The following is a 20,201-nucleotide window of genomic DNA, read 5'->3' as shown; positions in this document are numbered from 1 at the left end:
ACCTGTCAGGGGAAGGGATGCTGCTCTTTGTGGTGGCTGTCTTTGTTCACCTCCCTCTCTCTTTTTATACTTACCCTGCTTCAAAAGGATGTAAAAATATAAGTTGTCTTCCCTTTGCACAGAGGAACGTATGCTCTCATTATTTTCACTTGTTTTATTATATTCGTTCTATTTTAGCATGTCAGCTGGTTTGGCTTTCTGGTCCAGAAGGCACCTACCCACCTTCTGCGCCTGTCCCCCGTGCCCTTGGACGCGTGGGCAGGTAGGGCACGGGGACGGCGTGATGCTGCCGCAGTGACACGCTTCTGTCTGCTCCCGGCGTGCCTGGAGGGTGTCTGCTGTCAAGAGCCTGGTGGGTGGGAGGGAAGCCAGCAAGGAATCTTGCACAGATTTAAAAACCTCTTGATAGGAAATTAAGTCAGAGAGAAGCTATTTCATAAACAGCCTAGCAAGTGCTTCGTCCATAAGAAGCACCGGGTTAGTGGCTGTCTGCTTCTCAAACTGATCCAGTATGAACCAAAGGGAGAAAGAGAACAAATACTGTAAGCCAGTTTTCTGGCATAGGCAGCTTAAACAAAGACTGAGGTGCATCTAGAGCAGGCTGTTATCAACGCTGAGGGGAACCCAACCATACACTGAACTAAGCTGAATAAATATACAAAAGAGTAAATAAATGAAGTCTCAAGGAATCAGTGTAATGTCTAGCTGAAAGACATTCAAGAAGGAATCCAGGAAAAGCTGCTGTTGCATAAACCCACAAAAGCAGATGACCACATTGACGAATACTCCTGACGCTAATCTGTATTAAATTGAGGAAGGGAAAATTATCCTTGCAGGAAACAATTCTTTTTTTCAACCAATTCCAGGGAGATGCTGACTCGGAGCATGGATTTTGATACCTGTAAAGGAAGAACAGAAGGAAATGCCAGATCTAAAACCTTCTGATCATTTCTTAATTGTATGCTGTGAGATCTCTTGCGTCTTCCCCTGAATCATGTGGATACAGCAGCTGTTGAAGACAGAACTGGTGACGGACAACTCACTTTATGCTGTGTGGCAATTCGTATTTCCTGAGGGGACTAAGCTGACTCTTCAGCTCCTAAAAGTAGATGCAGTAGTGGTTTCTGGAATAAGGACAAAACTGAACTGTCGTTCAGCCCTAATCAGTGGTTCTCTCAAAACTGAAGATGCTGGGGAGCGGTGGCAGCCACCTTCAGAGCGTGGATTAGGGAGTTTCTGTTCTGGCTGGGTCTAACAGGATCTTTTCAGGCCTTTCCAAAGGCCATTTCAAATATCAGTTCTGGTTCTTGCTCCCCAACTGTTTCTTGCTTGACTATTTTCATTTATTGAGGTGGAGGTGGCTTTTGTGTCAGACCTTGACTGAAGTCCCCAGACGGATTTCAGCATTACGTGGGTAGCGCTATTCACATAGCGTAGAGCTACGCTGCTATTGACCTCTTCCCCTTCAAATAAAAAGGGTAAGCTTCTTTGTGCTTAATTCTGTAGAAAAGCTGCAGAGAGCTGAAATACATAAACACCAGTTCAGCCTGTTTGCGCTGCAGGAAGGAAGATGGTCCTTCCTCTTTGGGGAAAGCGAATGTTTTTCAATGGTTAGGGCCCAGCTGCTCTGGCAAATTAACATTTCTGACACTGCCGAGGAGACAGCTGGGTTCGTGCAGGCCGAGGAAGCCTGTGCAGGCAGAAGTTGTGTAATCATCAGGTGGATCCCCTGCAGGAGAGGTCCTGGGCGCCGTATGGTCTGTGGGCCTAGGGGCGGCTTTATAACCAACGGTGTCGGCGAAGCTGTAGCTGTTCCGCTTCTGGGGGGGGGTATTAATAGCACAGAGTAGGGAAGGGGGCACGGGCGTTACGTAGCTGTGCCCCACAGCACTGGGAACCCGTTTGCACGTGTCAATAAGCTCGGAGTTGTGGCTGTCCTAGGCCGGCCCCGTGCTGCGAGGCGACTCGAACAGATGGGCCCGAGCGTGTGCTTGAACTCGAGGCGTGCTCAGAAGTTGCTTCGAGCTCGCAGCAGCCTCCTTACTGACAGAGCTTATATTTAACCATGTGTGCTTTTAAGCCTGGGAGACCTCAGCGTTTTGTTCTCACGGTGGTTTTTGTTTTTATCTGGAACCACCAGAATCCCGAATGCAGGCCTCCGATGTGTGTGCCTGCCCATAATTGCACTCCAAATCTGGTCTTGTCAGCACATACCAATTTTACAGCTGTATCTTGAGATGTAGGCCCCCACATCAGCTTTACAGTTAGAACTCCTTTTATTGGAACAAACGTAAGCTTTTGAAAGGAGGGAGTAGTTCCAGTTATCCTTCACACCGTATGGCAGCTTGGCACTCTTAATTAGTTGGACAGTTAAACCACTGTGACGTGGGATATAAATCTTGACGACAAGCTCCAAGGAGCTGCTATAAGCGAGGTGAAATGCCAGAAATTAGGCAAAGGGATTTGTGAAGTTGTGGCAGGAAAGGTGAGCACGGCATTGGTGTGGTGAGGACTTGGTGGGGTTGTTGGGCACTGGCAGCCTCCTCCCTTGGCCAACATGGGGATGCTGTGAGCCAGGGGGCTGAGCTGGCATACGGGGTATCAGCCGAGCACTACCTTGGGAGAAGAAGGACAAAGGAGCTCCTGAGAGATGCTGAACAGGGAACCGACCAAACTGCATCATAGGAGAGACTTAAAGCTGTGCCGAAAGCCCGTGAGCACTAGTCCGTGTTGATGTATCGCTTCTCTTACTTCTGCTTTGCAGGGAGAATAAAATTCAGTCTGAAAATATAGTGCTATTGATTACTGTTAACCTATCCAGATTTAAGGCTTCTCTTTTCCCTGGTTTGAAATATCAAAGGAAGATCACTTTGGATGTAAGTTACACGACACAAGTGTCTGTCTTGCTGCTAGCACTAACTTGTCATTTTTTTTTGAGCACGCTGTCAAATGTTATGGAAGGTGATCAAAAGTCCTAAGAATTCGTATCAGCTTGATGGATGCCTTGTTATTCTGGGCATAAAAGTATCCTTGCTAAAAATGACCCTTTAGGTGATTTATTAGAATTCTTTACCCAATGCTTTAGGGTGGCTGTGGGGTAAACTTGGAGATATAAAGCCAAGGAAATAACGTGTTTTATTGCGAAGTTAAAAATGCTGTGCCTATAAGTAGTTAAGCTTCAAATAACATTAATTTCATAGTTCTGATCCGTCGCCAGTTAGTTTGGGTGGGGACTTGAGATTTTGTGATCTGTGGTCTTGGATTTGTCTATTGCTCTTCTGGCTTGAAAACAGTATTTATAGCCCCTCAACGGCAATATAGCAAGGGAAATAGCTGGTTTCAATTGGCTTCTGCTGTTTGAGGATTTCAGCTATTCAGTGTGCTACGCATAATGCTTTTTCCCTTGAGGAAATTGTGTTTCAGAGTGCTCTTCAATAGTTTGTATCCATCAGCGTGGTTTCAAGTGTAGTACTTCTGTCAAAACCAAACTTTACTGAACCCAAACAGTGAAAACTGGCAGCTGTTTTACCCGAGTAACTCCAGACAGGTTTTCTTACAAGTCTGCAGTGATTTAAAGAAACATTTCTCTGGGATGCTGTGAGATGCTGGAGACTGAGCTTCAAATCTAGTCTCTTTTAATGTAAATTACTTGAAGTCTGGTAAAAAAAAACAAAAACCATGCTTCATTGTGTAATACATGTAGCATCTTTCTAGGCAGTTGTATTTTGTGGGATTCTTTCAAGAGGAACCTGTTATTTAATTTGGTGCAATGTGGGGTTGGTCTCATTGAGTCTCAGAAAAGCATGTCTGTGAGTTTGTTTTGGGTGTTGTAATCCAGTCGTTTCCTTCCCCTTACAGGACTTGTGGAAGAGGAAACACAAAGATTTCCAAATGAATAACCGAAAGGAAGATATGGAGATTACTTCGCACTACCGGCATCTGCTTCGTGAGCTCAACGAGCAGAGACAGCACGGCATCCTCTGTGACGTTTGCATTATAGTGGAGGGCAAGATATTTAAGGCTCACAAAAACGTTCTGCTCGGGAGCAGTCGCTACTTCAAAACGCTGTACTGCCAGGTACAGAAAACCTCCGACCAGGCCACGGTCACCCACTTAGACATTGTAACTGCACAGGGCTTTAAAGCAATCATTGACTTCATGTACTCGGCGCACCTCGCGCTGACCAGCAGGAACGTCATCGAGGTGATGTCAGCTGCCAGCTACCTGCAGATGACGGATATCGTACAAGCCTGTCACAACTTCATCAAAGCAGCTCTCGACATCAGCATAAAGTCCGATGCCTCGGACGACCTCGTCGATTATGAACTGGGAGCCCCCTCCAGCAGCAGCACGGATGCTTTGATTTCGGCGGTGGTGGCTGGCAGGAGTATATCGCCCTGGTTAGCCCGACGAACGAGTCCAGCCAACTCTTCTGGAGACTCAGCGATCGCCAGCTGCCACGAAGGAGGGAGCAGTTACGGAAAAGAGGATCAAGAACCAAAAACAGACAGCCACGAAGACATTTCATCCCAGTCCCTTTGGTCTAGCGACATGGGCTACGGGTCTTTACGTATCAAAGAGGAGCAGGTTTCGCCCTCGCATTACGGAGGGAGCGAACTCCATTCTGCCAAGGATAGTGCAATACAGAACACTTTCTCGGAACAAGGAGTAGGGGATGGCTGGCAGCCCACGGGGCGCAGAAAGAACAGGAAAAATAAAGAAACTGTGCGTCACATTACGCAGCAAGTGGAGGATGACAGCAGGACAAGTTCCCCGATGCCGTCTTTTTTACCTGCCTCAGGGTGGCCGTACAGCAGTCGAGACCCAAGTAAGTCACTCTTCCGCTTCCGTCGCTGACATGGGAAATGCTGAGTTAATTATATCTGTTTATGGTATGATCTTATCAGTCTCTGAGATGTATTAGCTTGCCGGAGTGTGAGAAATGTGAAAACCTGCGTTGCCAGCGATTCTCAGGCGCTGTGCAGCTCAGCCAGGAGCCCGTGTTGCAGCCGTGCTGCTTCTTCTGTGAAAAAAGGTGGTAATTCTTTTTCGGCCTTGAATGTAGATCAGCTTACATCGCCCCCAAACCCCGTTATAATCATGGGAATTAATGAGATGAAAGATTAGAATTTATTTTGACAGGTCTGTAAAGCTCATCGCTTCGTGTCAACGTTGAGGAATTTTCCTTGCATGTATATTGAGGGTGTAATTAGCCACGCAGAGGTGTGATTTAGTGACTCTTAATGGTACGAGGTTCAGTACTCTGTGATGCTCAGGTGTCACTCTGATGTGTAGGGAAGCCACCAGAGCTTGTTGCTGGTAGTAGCAGGATGGGTGGCCGGTAACTTTCAGGATTCAGTTTTTTGAGGTATTTCCAAAGCTTAAAAATGTATTTTGGTGTGTGATTATTTGTAGTCTGAGTGGCTGCTTTTTAAAAAAATTATAGCCAGGGAGGGAGATGTTTTCCTGACTTCTTCTGAACCTTTTGGTAGTTATTTTTGTCTCCAAATGAAGATGACTGTGCTTTTTGATTCGCTAGTTGTGTGCAATAAATAGATCCAGGAAGGCTGGTGATGTAGGGGGTTTGGTGTGAATTTATTTTTTTTCCTAAGGACTTGAAGTGAGCGTGGTGTGGTACCCCCTCAGGCTGAAGAATTTAGTCTGTGATGTGAGTTAGCCTCATTCCCTGCACACCAGACTCCGAGCCAGCCAGGAGAAGGGTGTGTGAGATTCTGGTGTCAGATTGGGATGAAATAAGTGTGTAAGCAGTACTGAAAGTCTGAGGAGCCTTTATGGGCTGAAAAAGGATGTTTAAGTTGCTTGCAGACTGATGTTTAAATATGGCTTTCATTGGTATTTAAATGGATGGGTAACTCGACAAATATCTTCGGATGCATTACATTTTACAGTTATCTACTGCAGTCGGCTTGCATGTAATTATTCTAATTGGCTGATGATAAAATCTAAACAACTTCAGTTAGAAGAAAAAATGTGAGATAACTTAAGATAACAGTGATTTATCATAAATCTTGGCTTTACAACGCTTGTGCTCTAGAATTGTTGTTGGTGAAGTCTCACCCTGGGCTGCTTAGGATGCTATTGGCACAGGTTTTTCGTAGCATCCCATAAAAACCACTCCACCACTTGTGCTGTCTACGAGGTGTGCGGGTTTTGGACAGGTATATGAGGCAAACCACACGTGTTGTGGTGACTGCAGAAGCAGAAATGTAGCACTGATCTTAGCCAACCGCCTATAAATAGAAGGTCTTTATGCTTTTGAAAAGAGTGCCAAATGGAAGAGATTGTGTTACGGGAGGCTGAGCGATGGCTACATCGCTTAATTCCCAATTTTTAGGGAATTAAATAGAGGTGGCCCTTTTCTTTACAGCTGTTTGCAGATGAGAAGATGGCTTCTAGTGTCGACTCAGTGCTGCAGATGCAACCAAATTATTTATTGCAAATCTTGTCTTAAACACATTTCCTGATGAAAGAGGTGTTCCTAGTGAACGGTGGAGGCTGGGTGAGGTGTTTTCGTGTTCCACCAGCCCTAGCAGAGCAAAAAGAACCAAACAGCAGCACTTGTGGTGCTCCGACACCCCTGCGGTACAGGGGGAGCCTTGCATGTGCCTTGGGTTGATTCCCCTGATTTTTAGGGAGCGACTTTTGGGGTGTGATGTAGGCAGATCTCAGATCTGTGCGCGTTCGGTTTTAGTTTGCACTCAGGTGTTTGGGAGCAGTGAGCCTTGTGTGCTTGTGTCCCTTGGCGTGTGGTTTTGGGAGGTCACCGTGGGCCTCGCAGGTGGGATTGCTTCTCGTCCAGTGCACGGAGAAGAAGAGAAGCATCCCTGCTACTACCCCAAAGCATGGGTCTCTCCCCACGAGCAGTGGGGTCTCGTGGTCTCGCATTAATGTTTCCCATCTCCAGCAGGTGGAAGCAACCCTCTTGCGAAGTGCTCGCTCTCCAGCTGTGAAGCTGCAGGGTTCTGCTGGGTTATGCAGGGGTGCCCCGGGTGCTTCCCTTCCCTGCTGGAGTTCAGGAGGAGCCTGGGGGTGCTGCAAACGTAGCTCCAATACACAAAGAAATGTTGATTGTCTAGTGTGAAAGAGAATGCACTTTGTAGTGAGTATTTGGGATGTGGTTGAGGGCTTCATTCTTTACGTTTCAGCTTAAAGTTGTCTTTGAATTGGGTAGTGTCAGGCTTCATTCTTTAAAACAGACTTCATGGTCTGGGCTTTTTGTTCCCTCCCTCGTTTAGAAGTGTTCATGGCCGAGATGAAAAGGTGCCCTCTGAGGAAATGGCTCAGTGTTCCTTCATGAATATGCTGGAAAAAAAAAAGTTACCTAGAACTCTGTTCTCTGAAACTCATTAACTTTTCTGATCTAATCGGTTATTTTAAGATGCTGCTTGCTAAGTCTGAAAGCCCTGATTAGGGGATAATTTGGGTACTGTTGGCAAATGCTTCTGTTCGCATAATATAAAGCTGATTCAGGAGAGCCCATCCTAAAACTTCAGTGTTAGTGTCCTCCTCCTGAAACTGTTCCAGGTAATCATTTGGCCTTTTTTGCATGCAGCATTTTGGAAGGCGTGTCTGGAAACAACTGGTATAACCTTTTAAATTCAGTGATTTGGGGGAGAAAGGCAATTATATGGGAGTACTTAATCTGTTGTGTTTCAAGGAAGCTCGCTGGGCATTGAATTGAAACAACTGGCAGCTCGTTTTCATTTTGTGGTGGTGCTTCTTTTGGTGGGAAACTTCTTGATTCAAGAAAGGTGCATTGAGCTGTGTGTGTGACGTGACGTAGTGGGGCCTAAAACAGGCATAGATTTTCTTTTTTAACTAAAAGGACAGTAAAATTCTTTTCAAATCAGTTGATTCTCTCCCAGTTGCTGGTGGGATGACGCTTAAAGGCTTTGAATTTGATTACGCTACAGATTAACACAAAAAGGAGTGCCTGGAGTAATCCTGTTAATGGTAATCTAGCATCATGGAAGGAGCTACCGAAACAAGATTCCTGATGTCTGTCACGAAGAGCATATCTTCCTTCTCCAAGGCAGAACGATCCAACAAGATCTGCAAAAGAATCCCCACTAGGTCAGGATGCTAGATGGAGGATGGGATTAAGCTCTCTGTTTCTGCAGGGTGGTGTCAGTCGGGCTCCCAGCTTGATGAGGGCCCTCTTTTCACGCTGCTGCCAATTCATTAATTTGGGTTCTCCGTTGAGTCACGGAACACATGAGGGTTTCTCTTTCTCATCCTGTTTGGGTTGTTCAGGATGTCGCTCTGTCATTCCTTATATGAAACGTTCAGATGTATGTCTTCCTCGCCAAGCCGCATTAACTTGGAACAGCAGTTCTCCAAAGTAAACGCAAGGATGGGCTTTTATAAATAATACGCTTCTTCATAACTGAGCCAAGAAGAATTTCCTCCGCAGACTTGCGAAAATAACAGGTCTGCATTTTATTCTAACCTTTTTTTTTTTTTTTTTCTGGAACTTCGTAGAGTTTCTAAAGAAACATATTGCTGTTTGTTGGTTGCAATACCAGAGGTTTTAATGAAATTCTGAAGTAGTCACATGTCTTGAGCACCTTCATTTTCCTTGGGTTGCTGCTCAGCTAACACTTGTGGACGAAGCTCATACAGGGCTGTACATTTTGAGGGCCTTCCCTGCAGGATGGGATGATATTATAAAGGCTCTCACCAACAAGGGTGGTTATCCTCACTAGAAGAGCTGTTACGCTAGCAAAACATTGCTGGTTTTGCTTCTCCATATAATGGAGAACCGTGTCACTTGGGGGTGGGGGCTTTTGAAGAGTTTATTGATGGTTTTATTAATGCGTTAGTTCAAGCATAGTAGTTATGATTCAGGAATTTATTTCTAAGGAAATACTCCCACACATCTTCAGAGTGTTTGCACCCGAAAGCTGCAAGCAATCTCTTTTTTTTTTTGGATGCCAATTGACTGTGAAATGAAGCCAATTATTTTCAAAACAGAACAGTCATTTATAAAGACATTATAGCTCAGGATCTTTCGGCTTCATTTTGGTGACACGTAGTGAAATTGTTGTCTTCTGCAAGAGGAGCTTCAGGATTTACGTTACAATCCTCACGGGAAGGACGGACAGGACTGCACTGTGTCCTCCCTTGTGGAGCTCCAGGTTACTTCAATATTTCCCTTCAAAATCCTCCGATTTGCACAGGTTTCCTCCCTCGTGGCGAGGAGAATTTCGGGCGTGTTTTTGGATGACGCAACCTGATTGCAGCGCCACGAGTCGTGCTACTGGCTCCCCGCGCAGATTGGAGACAGCTGGTGTCGTAAGCTTTTTCCCATCCCTTTTTCCTCTCTTGGTTCCTTGGGAGTGAGTTACGATTGCGGGAGCTGTTGGCGAGCCCAGATGCTGAGCGGTCGGATCGTGTAGATCAGAAGCATTTCGGGAGGCTTCGGAGAGAGGAGAGAGGTCGGCTCAGCCAACTCGGTGCAGGTGAGGCCTCAGCGCCTGTCTGAATGCTTAGGGGGTCTCCTATGGAATTATTTATGCTTGCAAAAAAAAAAAATCTTTTTCTCAGCAAGCTTCTGGGTGCAAATCTTCAAATCTTTTCCGTGCAAATCTTCAAATCCTCATCTTGTCGCATCATCTTCAGAGAGAAACCACAGATTTTTGTCAACGTCAGTGGAAGGCGTCTGCTGCAGCGAGGACCAGGAATTCCTTCGATTGCTTTAGGACATCAGGGGATACTCAATCAAGGCAGGAAGCTGCTTGCCTGCCAAAAATGTGTAGACATGCTAATGGGGCAGTGATGACAGCCGAAGCAGAACTGGGTAATTATTTTTGCTTTTGCTGTATTCAGAATGACGCCACGCTTCGAGTCCTGGCTACAGGTTTGTGTGCGTTGTAAGCATCTGTGTATTTATCACATTCTTTTCGCGATCCAAACACTTCTTAAAAAGACAAACAAACACAAAACCAGCACCAAATCACTTTCTTGAGCCGGGGTGTTGGTTGTGGGCTGGTGTGTTTGCATGCCTCTTCCTAGAGAGAGAAGGGCAGACCTCTTGAGAAGAGGACAGCGGTGACTGGAGCGTGCAAACAGCTTTGTGATGAGTGCCAAAAGTGAGACAAGCCGTGTGTACGTAGCCGTATAGCCAGCAGATGCAGCCAGCCCAGCGTTTCGGGAATCGTCAGCTGTTTGGTGGTTTCTGTAGATGCAGCTACTGCACAGTGAAATCTGGTTTCAATAGATGCTGCTCAGGAAACTTAAGTTGCTGCAAATCCATTTCTTAACCCCAGTCTCCTCGTTTCCTTGCTTTTTTATTTATTTATTTTTCAAACAGTGGAAATTGCATTGTTTTTATTGTGGTATTTGGCAAGCGTTTTGGTCCATGTGGTGGAATAAAGGTCTTAAATATTGAGAAGGGGGGAAAAAAACAGAACGTAGTGTTTGTGTTCAGGATTTGGATGTTTAAGGAATTCAAGATTTGCGTTTTGCAAAAACGGAATCATTGTGGCTTTACGTGTAACTTTATAAACAATCAAATTGCTGTCCTCAAGAGCTGGTATTAAAAAGAGGAAGAAAGAAGATGCGCAGGCTAGTACTGAATGTTAATGAAGGCATAAGGAAAATGTAGCATGAATGAATTCAGAAAGGCCGGGGCTTTGCAGTCTGGGACAGAGCTCTTTGGCACGAAGGTGGGTGCTGACACAGACGGAGATACAGAAGGGGAAGGAGCGGCAGCAGTTGTATGAGAAGAAGGAATAAGGAGCGGGAAGAGGGACCACAGGATGGAGAACAAATTCTGAGAAGGAAAAACTTGCATTTGGTGCAGTAAGGGACAACCCAGCGAACATCCGTGGGAGCATCTGAGAGAGGCTGAAGTGACGAGGGAGCAGGATTCGATGAGAACATGTCTGTGTTGGGAGTACCTGCTGAGCACTGAGGCGCAGTACATGAATTTATTTCCAATTTCCTACCCTCCTGTTCCTCCTGGAGATGGATAAACCTTACTTAACTGAGCTCCCTCCTGTCCAGCCATTCTCCACTTTTGCACACTGACATTAGAAAGCAACGCCCTGCTCACGTCCTTGGTGTTTCTTGAGATCCTTTAGATCTTACCTAAAACAAGATTTTATTGGCGAGTTGTAGATTTTTTTTTTTTTTTTTTTTTTGGGGGGGGGACACGACAAAAGCAAATATATTGTTACAGCAATGAATGAAAACTAGGGTGGTTGATGATTTAGTTGTCAAATTGATGTCTGATGTTTAAAAATGGGCTTGAACTTTAATAGCTTCCTGCTGTTAGTTCATTGTTTGGTGCTCAGTTTTGGAAAAGATCGCCTTTTAATTAAGGCAGGTGTTTTGAATCCAAATGTTCAGATTATTGTAGAAGCGTTGAGTATTTTTGAGGATAAGCATGAGTAAATCCCAAATAGCTCGCCACCTTGGAAAACAAAGTCACTTAGTGCATTTTTCCACCTGCTTTACGAGAAGTTGTAGTCACAGTGCAAGATATTCTACTGTTGAGAGGGTTTTAATGATGTTCTTAATCACAAAGCAATTCCATGCTGTATGCCACGGCAGTCGGTGGTGCCAGGCCTGCAGGGGTTGGGGATTTCTGCCCTAATGCCACCCCCAGAATTCTTTCTCAGTGCCGAAATCAGCTTAGCCCCTGTTCTGCATTCTGCTGGCTGCCGGAGCTGCCCAGGTTTCCAGACTGTCCTCGGTGCTGTCTGCCGGCACGGAAAGCCAGCAGTTTGCCTTCTGGAAGCAGCTGCTGCTTGCAGCAAAATGCAAAAAACAAAAAAAAAAAACAAAAAAACAACAAAAACAAAGCAACCAAACCTCTGTGTCCGTCTGCTGGGTTTTGCACAAGGGTCGTGGAGGGTGCTCGGTGAAGAATTCAGGTCCTGCCCATCACCGCAGCAAGAGGCTAACGCAATTATTAGGATGCGGTCCTTGCAGGAATAACTATTCTGAGTTCCCGTTATTAAAGGGTGAGGTCGGGTTATTTTGAAGGCTGGAAATGAAAATCATTGCTTTTAAACCCAGACACTTAGCCGTGGCTACACCCTGGCTTTAAAATGGTTCCACCCTAACCCAGCTTTAGCTCAAAGCTCTGTGTCCGTTTCCTTTCCCCGCCCTGCGTTCCCCAGGCTCCAGAGCCACCCTCCTCCTCCTCCTCCTCCTCCTCTTCCTCTTCCCTATGGTAACAGCCCCAGCTCTGCTAATCTGCTTAACCCTGGAGATCAGAGGCACTTCCCTCTCTGCAGTGCCCTTCTCCCTGTGTTTTGTGCCTTGTGCCAGGGCTAACGTAGGCTCAGCTTCACAGATATTTCTTATCCAAAAATAAATACATTTATTCATTTATATATTTACTTATTTTACTCTCGTTTCTTTACTGAACTTGGAAGTGGTAAGAAGTGAAGCTTTCAGAATTTTAGCTCTTTGTGATCATCTCTGTTCAGGACTTTCGCATTTGAAGTGCTGCTTTTGCGTTCACACACGGTGGGGATTCGCTGTTTGGATGCCGCATCAGAATGAAATGAAAACTTACTTTGCTGCATTGGTCTCAGATTTTACCTTTTTTGACGTTTCATGGGTACTAGCATTCATGTTGGATGTGGTACGTGACTGTTGTGCTTCTGTCTCTTCATGTCTGTGCTGTCAGCCTGCGCTTCACTACTTCTCCGTACTGAAGAGCAACAGAAAATAGTATCAGGTCTTGTACTAAGTTCTGACTCTTGAAAAAAAGAGGTTAAGCTTACAGTCAGGCGTAGTATTTTTGAAGTGATAGCCTGTGTGAAGTTAGTGCACGATTCTCTGCATATTTTGGGGATACAACAGTAGTTTAAGACATTTTTGCGTTGGCCATTCTCTCCTGCTCAGACCACTTCAATCCAATAACTTCAAAAAGAAGTAACTCATCCAATTTAACCATTTCTGTCGTCTTTGGAGGTGGGTGCTCTGTTGTGTCTAGGTGCTTCGGTCAGTGCAGTGGCCAGGCTGACCTCGTGGCCCTACAGACAGTTGAGTCGAGGTCACCTGCAGGCGGTGACAGTGACACCAAGCAGCGGCGTTCGGGGCCAGGAGCTCCTTTTGTTGACACAGCCCACAGGGGAAAAAAAACAGTCTTCAGAATTTGAGTGGGTAATAAGAAAAGTGAATATTGTAGGAAAAAATAAAAATTAAAAAAAAAAAACAGATACCTGGAGGAGTAGAGGGAATTTTCCAGTCGACCTTTGTACGCTGCCTGTTGTTCTGAGGAAAACAAAGATCCAGGTGTGCTTCTGCTTCCAGCATACCAGTGTGGAAATATCAGTATCAAAGCAGGTTGTACCTGTGTAGAATTAAAATATTTTGTTAGAATGTCTATTCTAGAAGCATTGAGGGAAGTTTCTGTTGCTATTGATGCATGGTGAATCCCTGCTGGTTATAGGCTAAGACCTAGAGGTTAAGATTCACCTGCAGGGGTCCCAGGGCTGCAGTTTCCCCCCAGGTCTTCCAGAAGCAGCTACCAGCACCTGAAACTTGCTGCTTTATACAGGAGGTGCTCCTCAGTGCCTCAAATCCAACAGCACAGGACAGCATCCCAGCTCTGGTTTGTATCACGGTCGAGGAGCTGAAGGAGAGCACGAAGCTGGAGGAAGATGAAGGTGAGGGAGTGCAGCCTGAAGCAGATTTCATTTTCAGCTCCACGAGGATCTACTTCAGGTGTCTGTTGTTAAGCTAAAGGCGGTTTGTAATGATCATGTATGTCGTGGCTAAACATCTACAGTCTCCTGGATTTGGGGTTTGGAACTTATTTTGAATGTGCTGCGGATTATATCCATGTGCATACTATTATGTCAGTAAAACGTTGCTAATCAAAACCACTGTAGTTCATGGCTTCGCTTCTCTGTGTAAATATTCCAGTATGTGAGAATGCTGGGTTTTGTTTGACAAATAGGAAGTTTTGAAACCCTTTTTCGTAGAAACGGGGGGGATCTAAAAGACAAACTTCAGGGATGTTTTTGGCAGCTGGTAAAATAAGTCATTTTGTCTACCAACCTGGGTACCCCTTCTTTCTTAACTGACATAGAAAACACTAGGAAATGAAAGCTTTTCCTTCTCGTGAGTTTGCTTTAAGCCTTTTACACGTAAGGACATCTAGCTGAATCTTTCTTCTATAAACTTAGAAACCTGATATGTGAAGTTTTACATGAAATCCACTGTCACGGAGATCTGAGTGGGTACTCTGCACAAATACCTAAAATAACCTCAAAAACTGTCTTTGATTTTACCTGTTCCATCCAAAACAGTTTGATTCAGGTCGGAATGGGGCAGTGTCCTTGAAAGAAAATCGTGGTTGAAGTGGCTCCCACTTTCCCCTGGCCTTGATTTCCACCCCCACGCTCTGTTCAGTTGTTCCGGTGGCGATGTTTGTGCAACCCTGCAGTGAATCAGATTGGGGAACTGATCTGGGTTTAAAAATAAACTTTTTTTTAATAACCTAGTTTATTTTTAACATATCTTAGTTCCTGTCTCGATTTCACTTCACAACTATGCAAACAGTTGGACACAACCGAGGGGGTTGTGGGGGGCTGCAGGAATGAGCGTTTGGGGTAGGAGTAGATTTTGGTAGCGCTGGCACCTCTTCCCTCGCATCCCTCTGCCCTTTCTCCTTGTCTTGTTGTATACAAAAAAGTTCAGTTTTCCACTGTACTGAAAGTTGTACAACTAATGTGTTGGAGGCCCTGAACAGCTACCGTGTTTAAGGGAAGTGAGAGCACGGCTGGAGTACGAGACCCAGCGTGGTGATCTCCAGTGCAAGGACTTTGGGTTTGAGCAAGCCCAGCAGAGGCCACCGGGATGGGCTAGAGGTGCTGTGTATGAGGTTTGGTTTAGGTGGGGATGGTGGGGTTGTCCAGAGCCAGACCCTACTCAGATGTGTACAGTGAAAGGAAACGAAGTGTGAGTGTGGGTGTGAGTTATGGGAAGGGAAATTCTCACGGGATAAAGGGAGGAAATTCTTCACGGAGCGGTCATATGATGGAGCAAAGTCCCGGAGAAGTTGTGGGGTCCCTCCCCTTGCAAATATTTGGAACTCGACTGTACAAGGCCATGAGCAACCAGGTAACTCCAGAAGTAGCCCTGAAGTCACCTCCAACCTAACAGAGTCTGTGATCCTTAAAAAAGGAACTGTATAAGAATACAGCAGTCACGCAGCCACCAGTCAGGACTGCTGCTGGCTGCTGACACCGCTTGAGCCGTAACATCAAACACTTGCCTTTCTGCTTCCGACAGTGGGACACGTGTGCATGAGAGCTTGTCTTTACTTCCCTTCATCTTCCCACCCTAATTTATACAATGAGAGCGTTCTCTCCTTCCCAAACTACTCATTGAAAGTTATTTGCAGTATTCATGCTCAGTATAAAGAACTGGATAACTTGCATTGTAGCTGAAATATTCTGTACAAAAGATTCTTTTATGGAAATTTTTTTTTGAGTGCTGTTTCACCTTGACCAACCTTTATTCCTCTTTAAGAGAAGATGACTTAGAACACTGCACGCGGTGACCTTGGCCAGAGAAGCCACGTGCACGGTTTGGTTCGTGTAGCTCAGAGGCTATACTAAGCTGCACTTGCTGGAAGGTATCACTTAACTGGTTTGTTGTTAGCGGTAGCAAAAGTCTGGTATCTCTACGTTGTCCAAATGCAGCGATAAGAAATATATAGGTGGATTTTTCTACCTCTTTGTGGAGCGAACTGCGTCAGCTTCTGAAGAATCACAGCCGTAATTTTGGGGAGCAGGGGGGTGTCGGAGTGTCGATGGTTGTAAAGTGTGCTTTCTGAGTTAGTGGAATGTAAGATTAGCCGGTGTTTCTTTAATTAGCTCCAGATAGTCGCTGTTACCCCTACCTTTGGCAAGTGTCCACAAACCACAAGCGTCCAGGGGCTGGCTGGGTTTAGCAGATGGCGTTCCTGATGTTGGGGAAGGCAGGGGGACGATGCTGGTGAAGGTTTAATTCCACCAAAGCAGGTAGCGGAGCTGTGCAAGCGGGGTGAGCTGTGCAGAATGGGTAAAAGGTGTGTTTTATGGGCAGGAGGTGCTGTGATTGCTGCTGTCTGGGGACGTTGAAGGGATGGAGGGTGGTTTGTGGGGCTGCAGTGTGGTCCCCAGGTGCCACACAGCGCTAACCTCCAGCTCACAGCGTGCTCCTGATGGAGGGCTTGCTCTGCATGACGAAGCACTGACGGCGAGGAGAGCTGAGGACGGGTTGGAAGGCATCCTAAAAGCTTCCTGATGTTTGCCAGGGTGATAAAGAAAACTTTGAGAAACTGGCTGAAGGCTTTGGCTGCAAACCATAAGCTAAATGCTGCTGGCCTCGTCTCACGGAGCGCTGCATTTGCGGCGGGGTGGCCGATGTGCCATGCAGCCAGAGGGCTGGGAGCTCAGCAGGCTGAGCAGGAGGCATGGGATCCCCTCTTACCTGGAGATGGGGATGAAAAGAAGAATATGTATGAATATATTCCTACAGAATATGTAGTCCAGCAGAAGATGTGATCTTGTATGGCCTTGATTCACACCTCTCTTCCACGTGATAAATGGGGTTAGACCTCTACGTGCAGGCTTCCAGAAGATATTCAGCCATGTACATGAGAGAGCAGGAGTAAAACTTGGAAGAAGAGATGACTGCTAAGCAAATTATGGAAGAGAAGGATAGCAGCAGGAGTCTGGGAAACAGCAGAAGGAGCTGGGGATGTGCCGAGAAGGTAAAACCAGTAAGTACAGCCAGGAAACGGGTGGTGAGGGGGAGCTGGCTGTGGAGCAGGTCTGCAGTGAGTAAACACAGGGAGAAGACTTAAATTAAAAAAAAAAAAAAATTGTGCATCAAATTAAGGTATTCAAACGGGTTATTCTTTTAACGTGGAGAAGCTTTTCCTTGGTCTTTCTGAGGTGGCACATGTATTTCTCAGTTGTTGGAGCAGATTTAATGTTTTTTTTTTTTCTGTCAGTTTTGCTGTCACTTTTCTCCCAGATGTAGAAAAACAATTTGTTGCGTTAATGTTTTGTTTGGGTGCTGCAGTAAGTTGCATCACCTTTATTTCTGCTACAGCCCTTCCCAGGGAGCTGGCAGGCACGTGTAGTGCTGCTTCATCTTTGAGTAGTGCAATCTGAGCTAAAAAGTGCCTAGGGCTGAATTTCGTACCGGTGACAACCTTGATGCTGATCCCCTGCAGCCAGTAGGTTCCTGCCTTTGTTTTGGGCTCCCGATGCCTGGATTTGTGACAAGATCTGAGCTTATTTGATGTAAAATCTTCTCTTTTTCAAATGCTAGCAGCGGCGTGCCTGCTGATGAATGGGGTTTCTGGTCTGGGTTTGCCCTTCTCTTGCTGTAGCCACGTCGCTACCTCGCTCCCAGAGCAGGCATCCGCTTGGTTTGTCGTGGTCTGTGCGGGTGGTCGGGCCCTCAGCGCTCCTCTGTGTCGGGCTTCTGTGTACAGATAAGAAATTTCCTGGCCAATTTTTGCTTTCAGACTTCCAGGGATGCATCATTTGCAGAAACTATAAGAAACAGGCCCCGCGTTTCGTTTCTAAACCCAACTGAAGGCAAACTGCTCATCCGAGTCAACGAACTAATCGAGCTTTCCTGAGGCTTCCGCGTTTTGGAAAGTCGCCTCGGTGTAATAGAATAACTGCAGAATAATTAATTGTTGAAGAGACTAATGAGCTCAGTTTTTGGAGCGGCGCTAATCCCGTGTTGAACTTGCTGCACTGAGCGGGATTTCCTGCTCGTGGCTCCCGAAACCGTGCAGCCAGAGGGGTTTCAGTGCATGGGGTAGGAGCCGGCCGAGGATGCCCGTGACCCGTTGTCTTGAGTCGTTACAAAATAGAAGCTCATCTAGTAAAGCTTGGTTTACGTACTTCTGAAGAACTTCAGTAAACAGTTTAGATTACTGGGCAGTGACGGATGCTTCCGATCCGTGTAGTTCTTTGGCTCAATCTCGTTAAGTGAAGCCGTGTCCTGGAGAGAAGGGAGAAGTGGTTTTGGAGGCTCCGTGAAGGGGATCTCCGTGCGTTTTTGGGTTTTGGTGTACTGCGAGGATTTCAGTACTTACGTGACTAAGTGGATATTTATTTTGCCTTAATGTGTATTTGATTAGCTATAAATACTGGAAGCTCTAAAGCCTCTATTTCGCTGTCTGTCTCTAATCTTGGCTTTTGAGGAGCGTTTAATGTGTCATTGTGGTTACAATTAATCTGCGTGTGTTTTAGCAATTAGCGTTTATGTGCGGCAGGCAGGAGCAGACTCTGGCGAGTGTCAATCAGCGTCTGCAATGGGCCATGAAAAGGGAAAGGAGCCTGAAAAGAGCCATGAAAAGGGCAGGTGAGTTACTGCCCAGTGACTTGGCAGCAGGGACCTGGTGGCAGGCACCCCCTGTGGCCCGAGGGGCTTCCGCCACTTGGGGTGGCGAGGAGCACGGGAGCAGCGGGGTTATCGTTATCGTGGTGGCTGATAAAGCCAGCTGGTAAATTACTGGGTTAATGGGGCAGAATTTAGTGTTTCCACCGTCTCTTGTAACAGCTGTTAAGTTGTTGTAACTTCTCTTTATGCGGAAATGTTTGCTTTGAAAACAAGCTGCGTGATCTTCCAGGAAAAATGCATATACCTGCTACCTGAGGCATGACACCTCAGTTAACCTTAAATATGTAAATAAAAATCAAAGCAATGAGTTCTTCAGCCTGGCTAGGAGTTGATCTTGCTGTTCTATTATACAGACAGCAGCAGATGGAGGAGGGAAACAATTTACTTTAAAGAGAGAGCACCTCTGGCAGCGTGCGGGGTCGCTCCGTGTGGAGCCCCCAGCCCTGAGTGCAGGATTGCTCTGCTAAGGATTGCTTTTCCCTCGTTGTTTCCTTTGAGGCTTTCTGCTTTTTAAAGGAGGTGGAAAAAGTGAACAGCGAGAGGGAGTGGCAGCAGAGTGGAGTAAATCAGGACCTGGGGAGGATCTGACGTGATCGGGGCTGGGGCTGCTGCTGGCTCCTTGAGCGAGGCGCTGCCTCCTGGAGAACATGGCTGGGAACGATGGTCCCTGCCCTGCTGGGGGTTACAGGGGGAAGGTATTGTGCTGGGGTCCTCGTCAACGTGCTTTAATAAGGCTGTGCAAATGGATGTCTTGTCTTCCTGCCTCGTAAGCCCTGTGCTGCCTTGCAGCCCTCTGCAGGAACGGGACTTATCACCGTGCTCTGTGGGGACAGCGCCCGAATGCCCCCATTTACAGGGATTTACCTTCTTACAACCTTTTCCTTTGTGTTTGGGTTTAGTAATGATGTTTCTGTTAGTAGTCCATTGTGATTTTTATATATTTCCCTGGTAGCTAGCCCTTGTAAAGCAGCTAACTAATCTGTTTTGTGGCTTTCTGTTTTGTTGATCGCTTCACTTCTGTATAAAACCTACACTGTGATACAGGCTGGAAACCACTGATTACTGTTTATTTTTCAAGTAAACGACCCCTTGGAATTTATATTAATTAACACTCCTCTGTTATAGGCTGTTTATCCCTTTCAAAACCTTGGAGGCTAGCAGGGCTGGGTGCCACCGGGCCCCTGGGCATGGGGACAGGGCCCGCAGGCACCTCTGTGGCGTGTGGGGCGGCTCACTGGTGTACCTGTGGGGATGAGGATGGCTGGAAGCCCCCTGGCCATGGGGGCTGTGGGTGGCCAAGTTCATCTTCAGGTTCTTGGAAGAGGAGATGGGAGAGCGGTGCTCTCACCTGAAAGGCGAAAACGGGTCGTGAGCTGGTTCTTGGCAGTTTCAACCCATACCCACCACGCACGCACTTCTCATCGTGCCTCACCTCAGGAATTCACGGCTCTCTAACACCATCTTCCTTCCCGCAGGTGCCGACGTGGCCGTGACGGAGCCCAGCAGCTCCGACAGCCGCGTGGAGCGCTCGGACCCCTACGGCAACGTGGACGAGGCGCTGGTGGGCGGCGAGGCCAGCTACCTGGCGCAGCCCCTGACGCCCGACAAGGAGGACGCGCTTCAGGCCGCCACCGTCGCCAACCTGCGGGCCGCCCTGATGAGTAAGAACAGCTTGCTGTCCCTGAAAGCCGACATGCTGGGAGAGGACAGCTCGCTGCTGTTCGAGTACCTACCCAAAGGCACGCACTCTCTCTCTCGTAAGTTTGTGTTTTTGTATTTATTTATTTTTTTTTGTTTAC

General features: G+C 46.6%; 1 protein-coding gene across 7 annotated transcripts in view; it reads left to right on the top strand.

Moving 5' to 3' along the window:
* Positions 1 to 20,201, top strand: part of ZBTB46 (zinc finger and BTB domain containing 46) — a 58,380-nt gene that overhangs the window by 12,802 nt on the left and 25,377 nt on the right. For all 7 annotated transcript variants that reach the window (XM_084538193.1, XM_084538188.1, XM_084538190.1 and 4 more), the window contains 2 exons: positions 3,859 to 4,828; positions 19,878 to 20,159. In XM_084538193.1, the coding sequence (XP_084394319.1) occupies positions 3,859 to 4,828; positions 19,878 to 20,159 (1,252 nt within the window). The remainder of the gene's footprint in view (positions 1 to 3,858; positions 4,829 to 19,877; positions 20,160 to 20,201) is intronic.

The sequence above is a fragment of the Aythya ferina genome, assembly GCF_964211825.1.
Source record: "Aythya ferina genome assembly, chromosome: 16".
Classification (NCBI taxonomy): domain Eukaryota; kingdom Metazoa; phylum Chordata; class Aves; order Anseriformes; family Anatidae; genus Aythya; species Aythya ferina.
The sequence above is the reverse complement of the archived record's forward strand: the minus strand, read 5'-3'. Positions and strand labels throughout refer to the sequence as shown.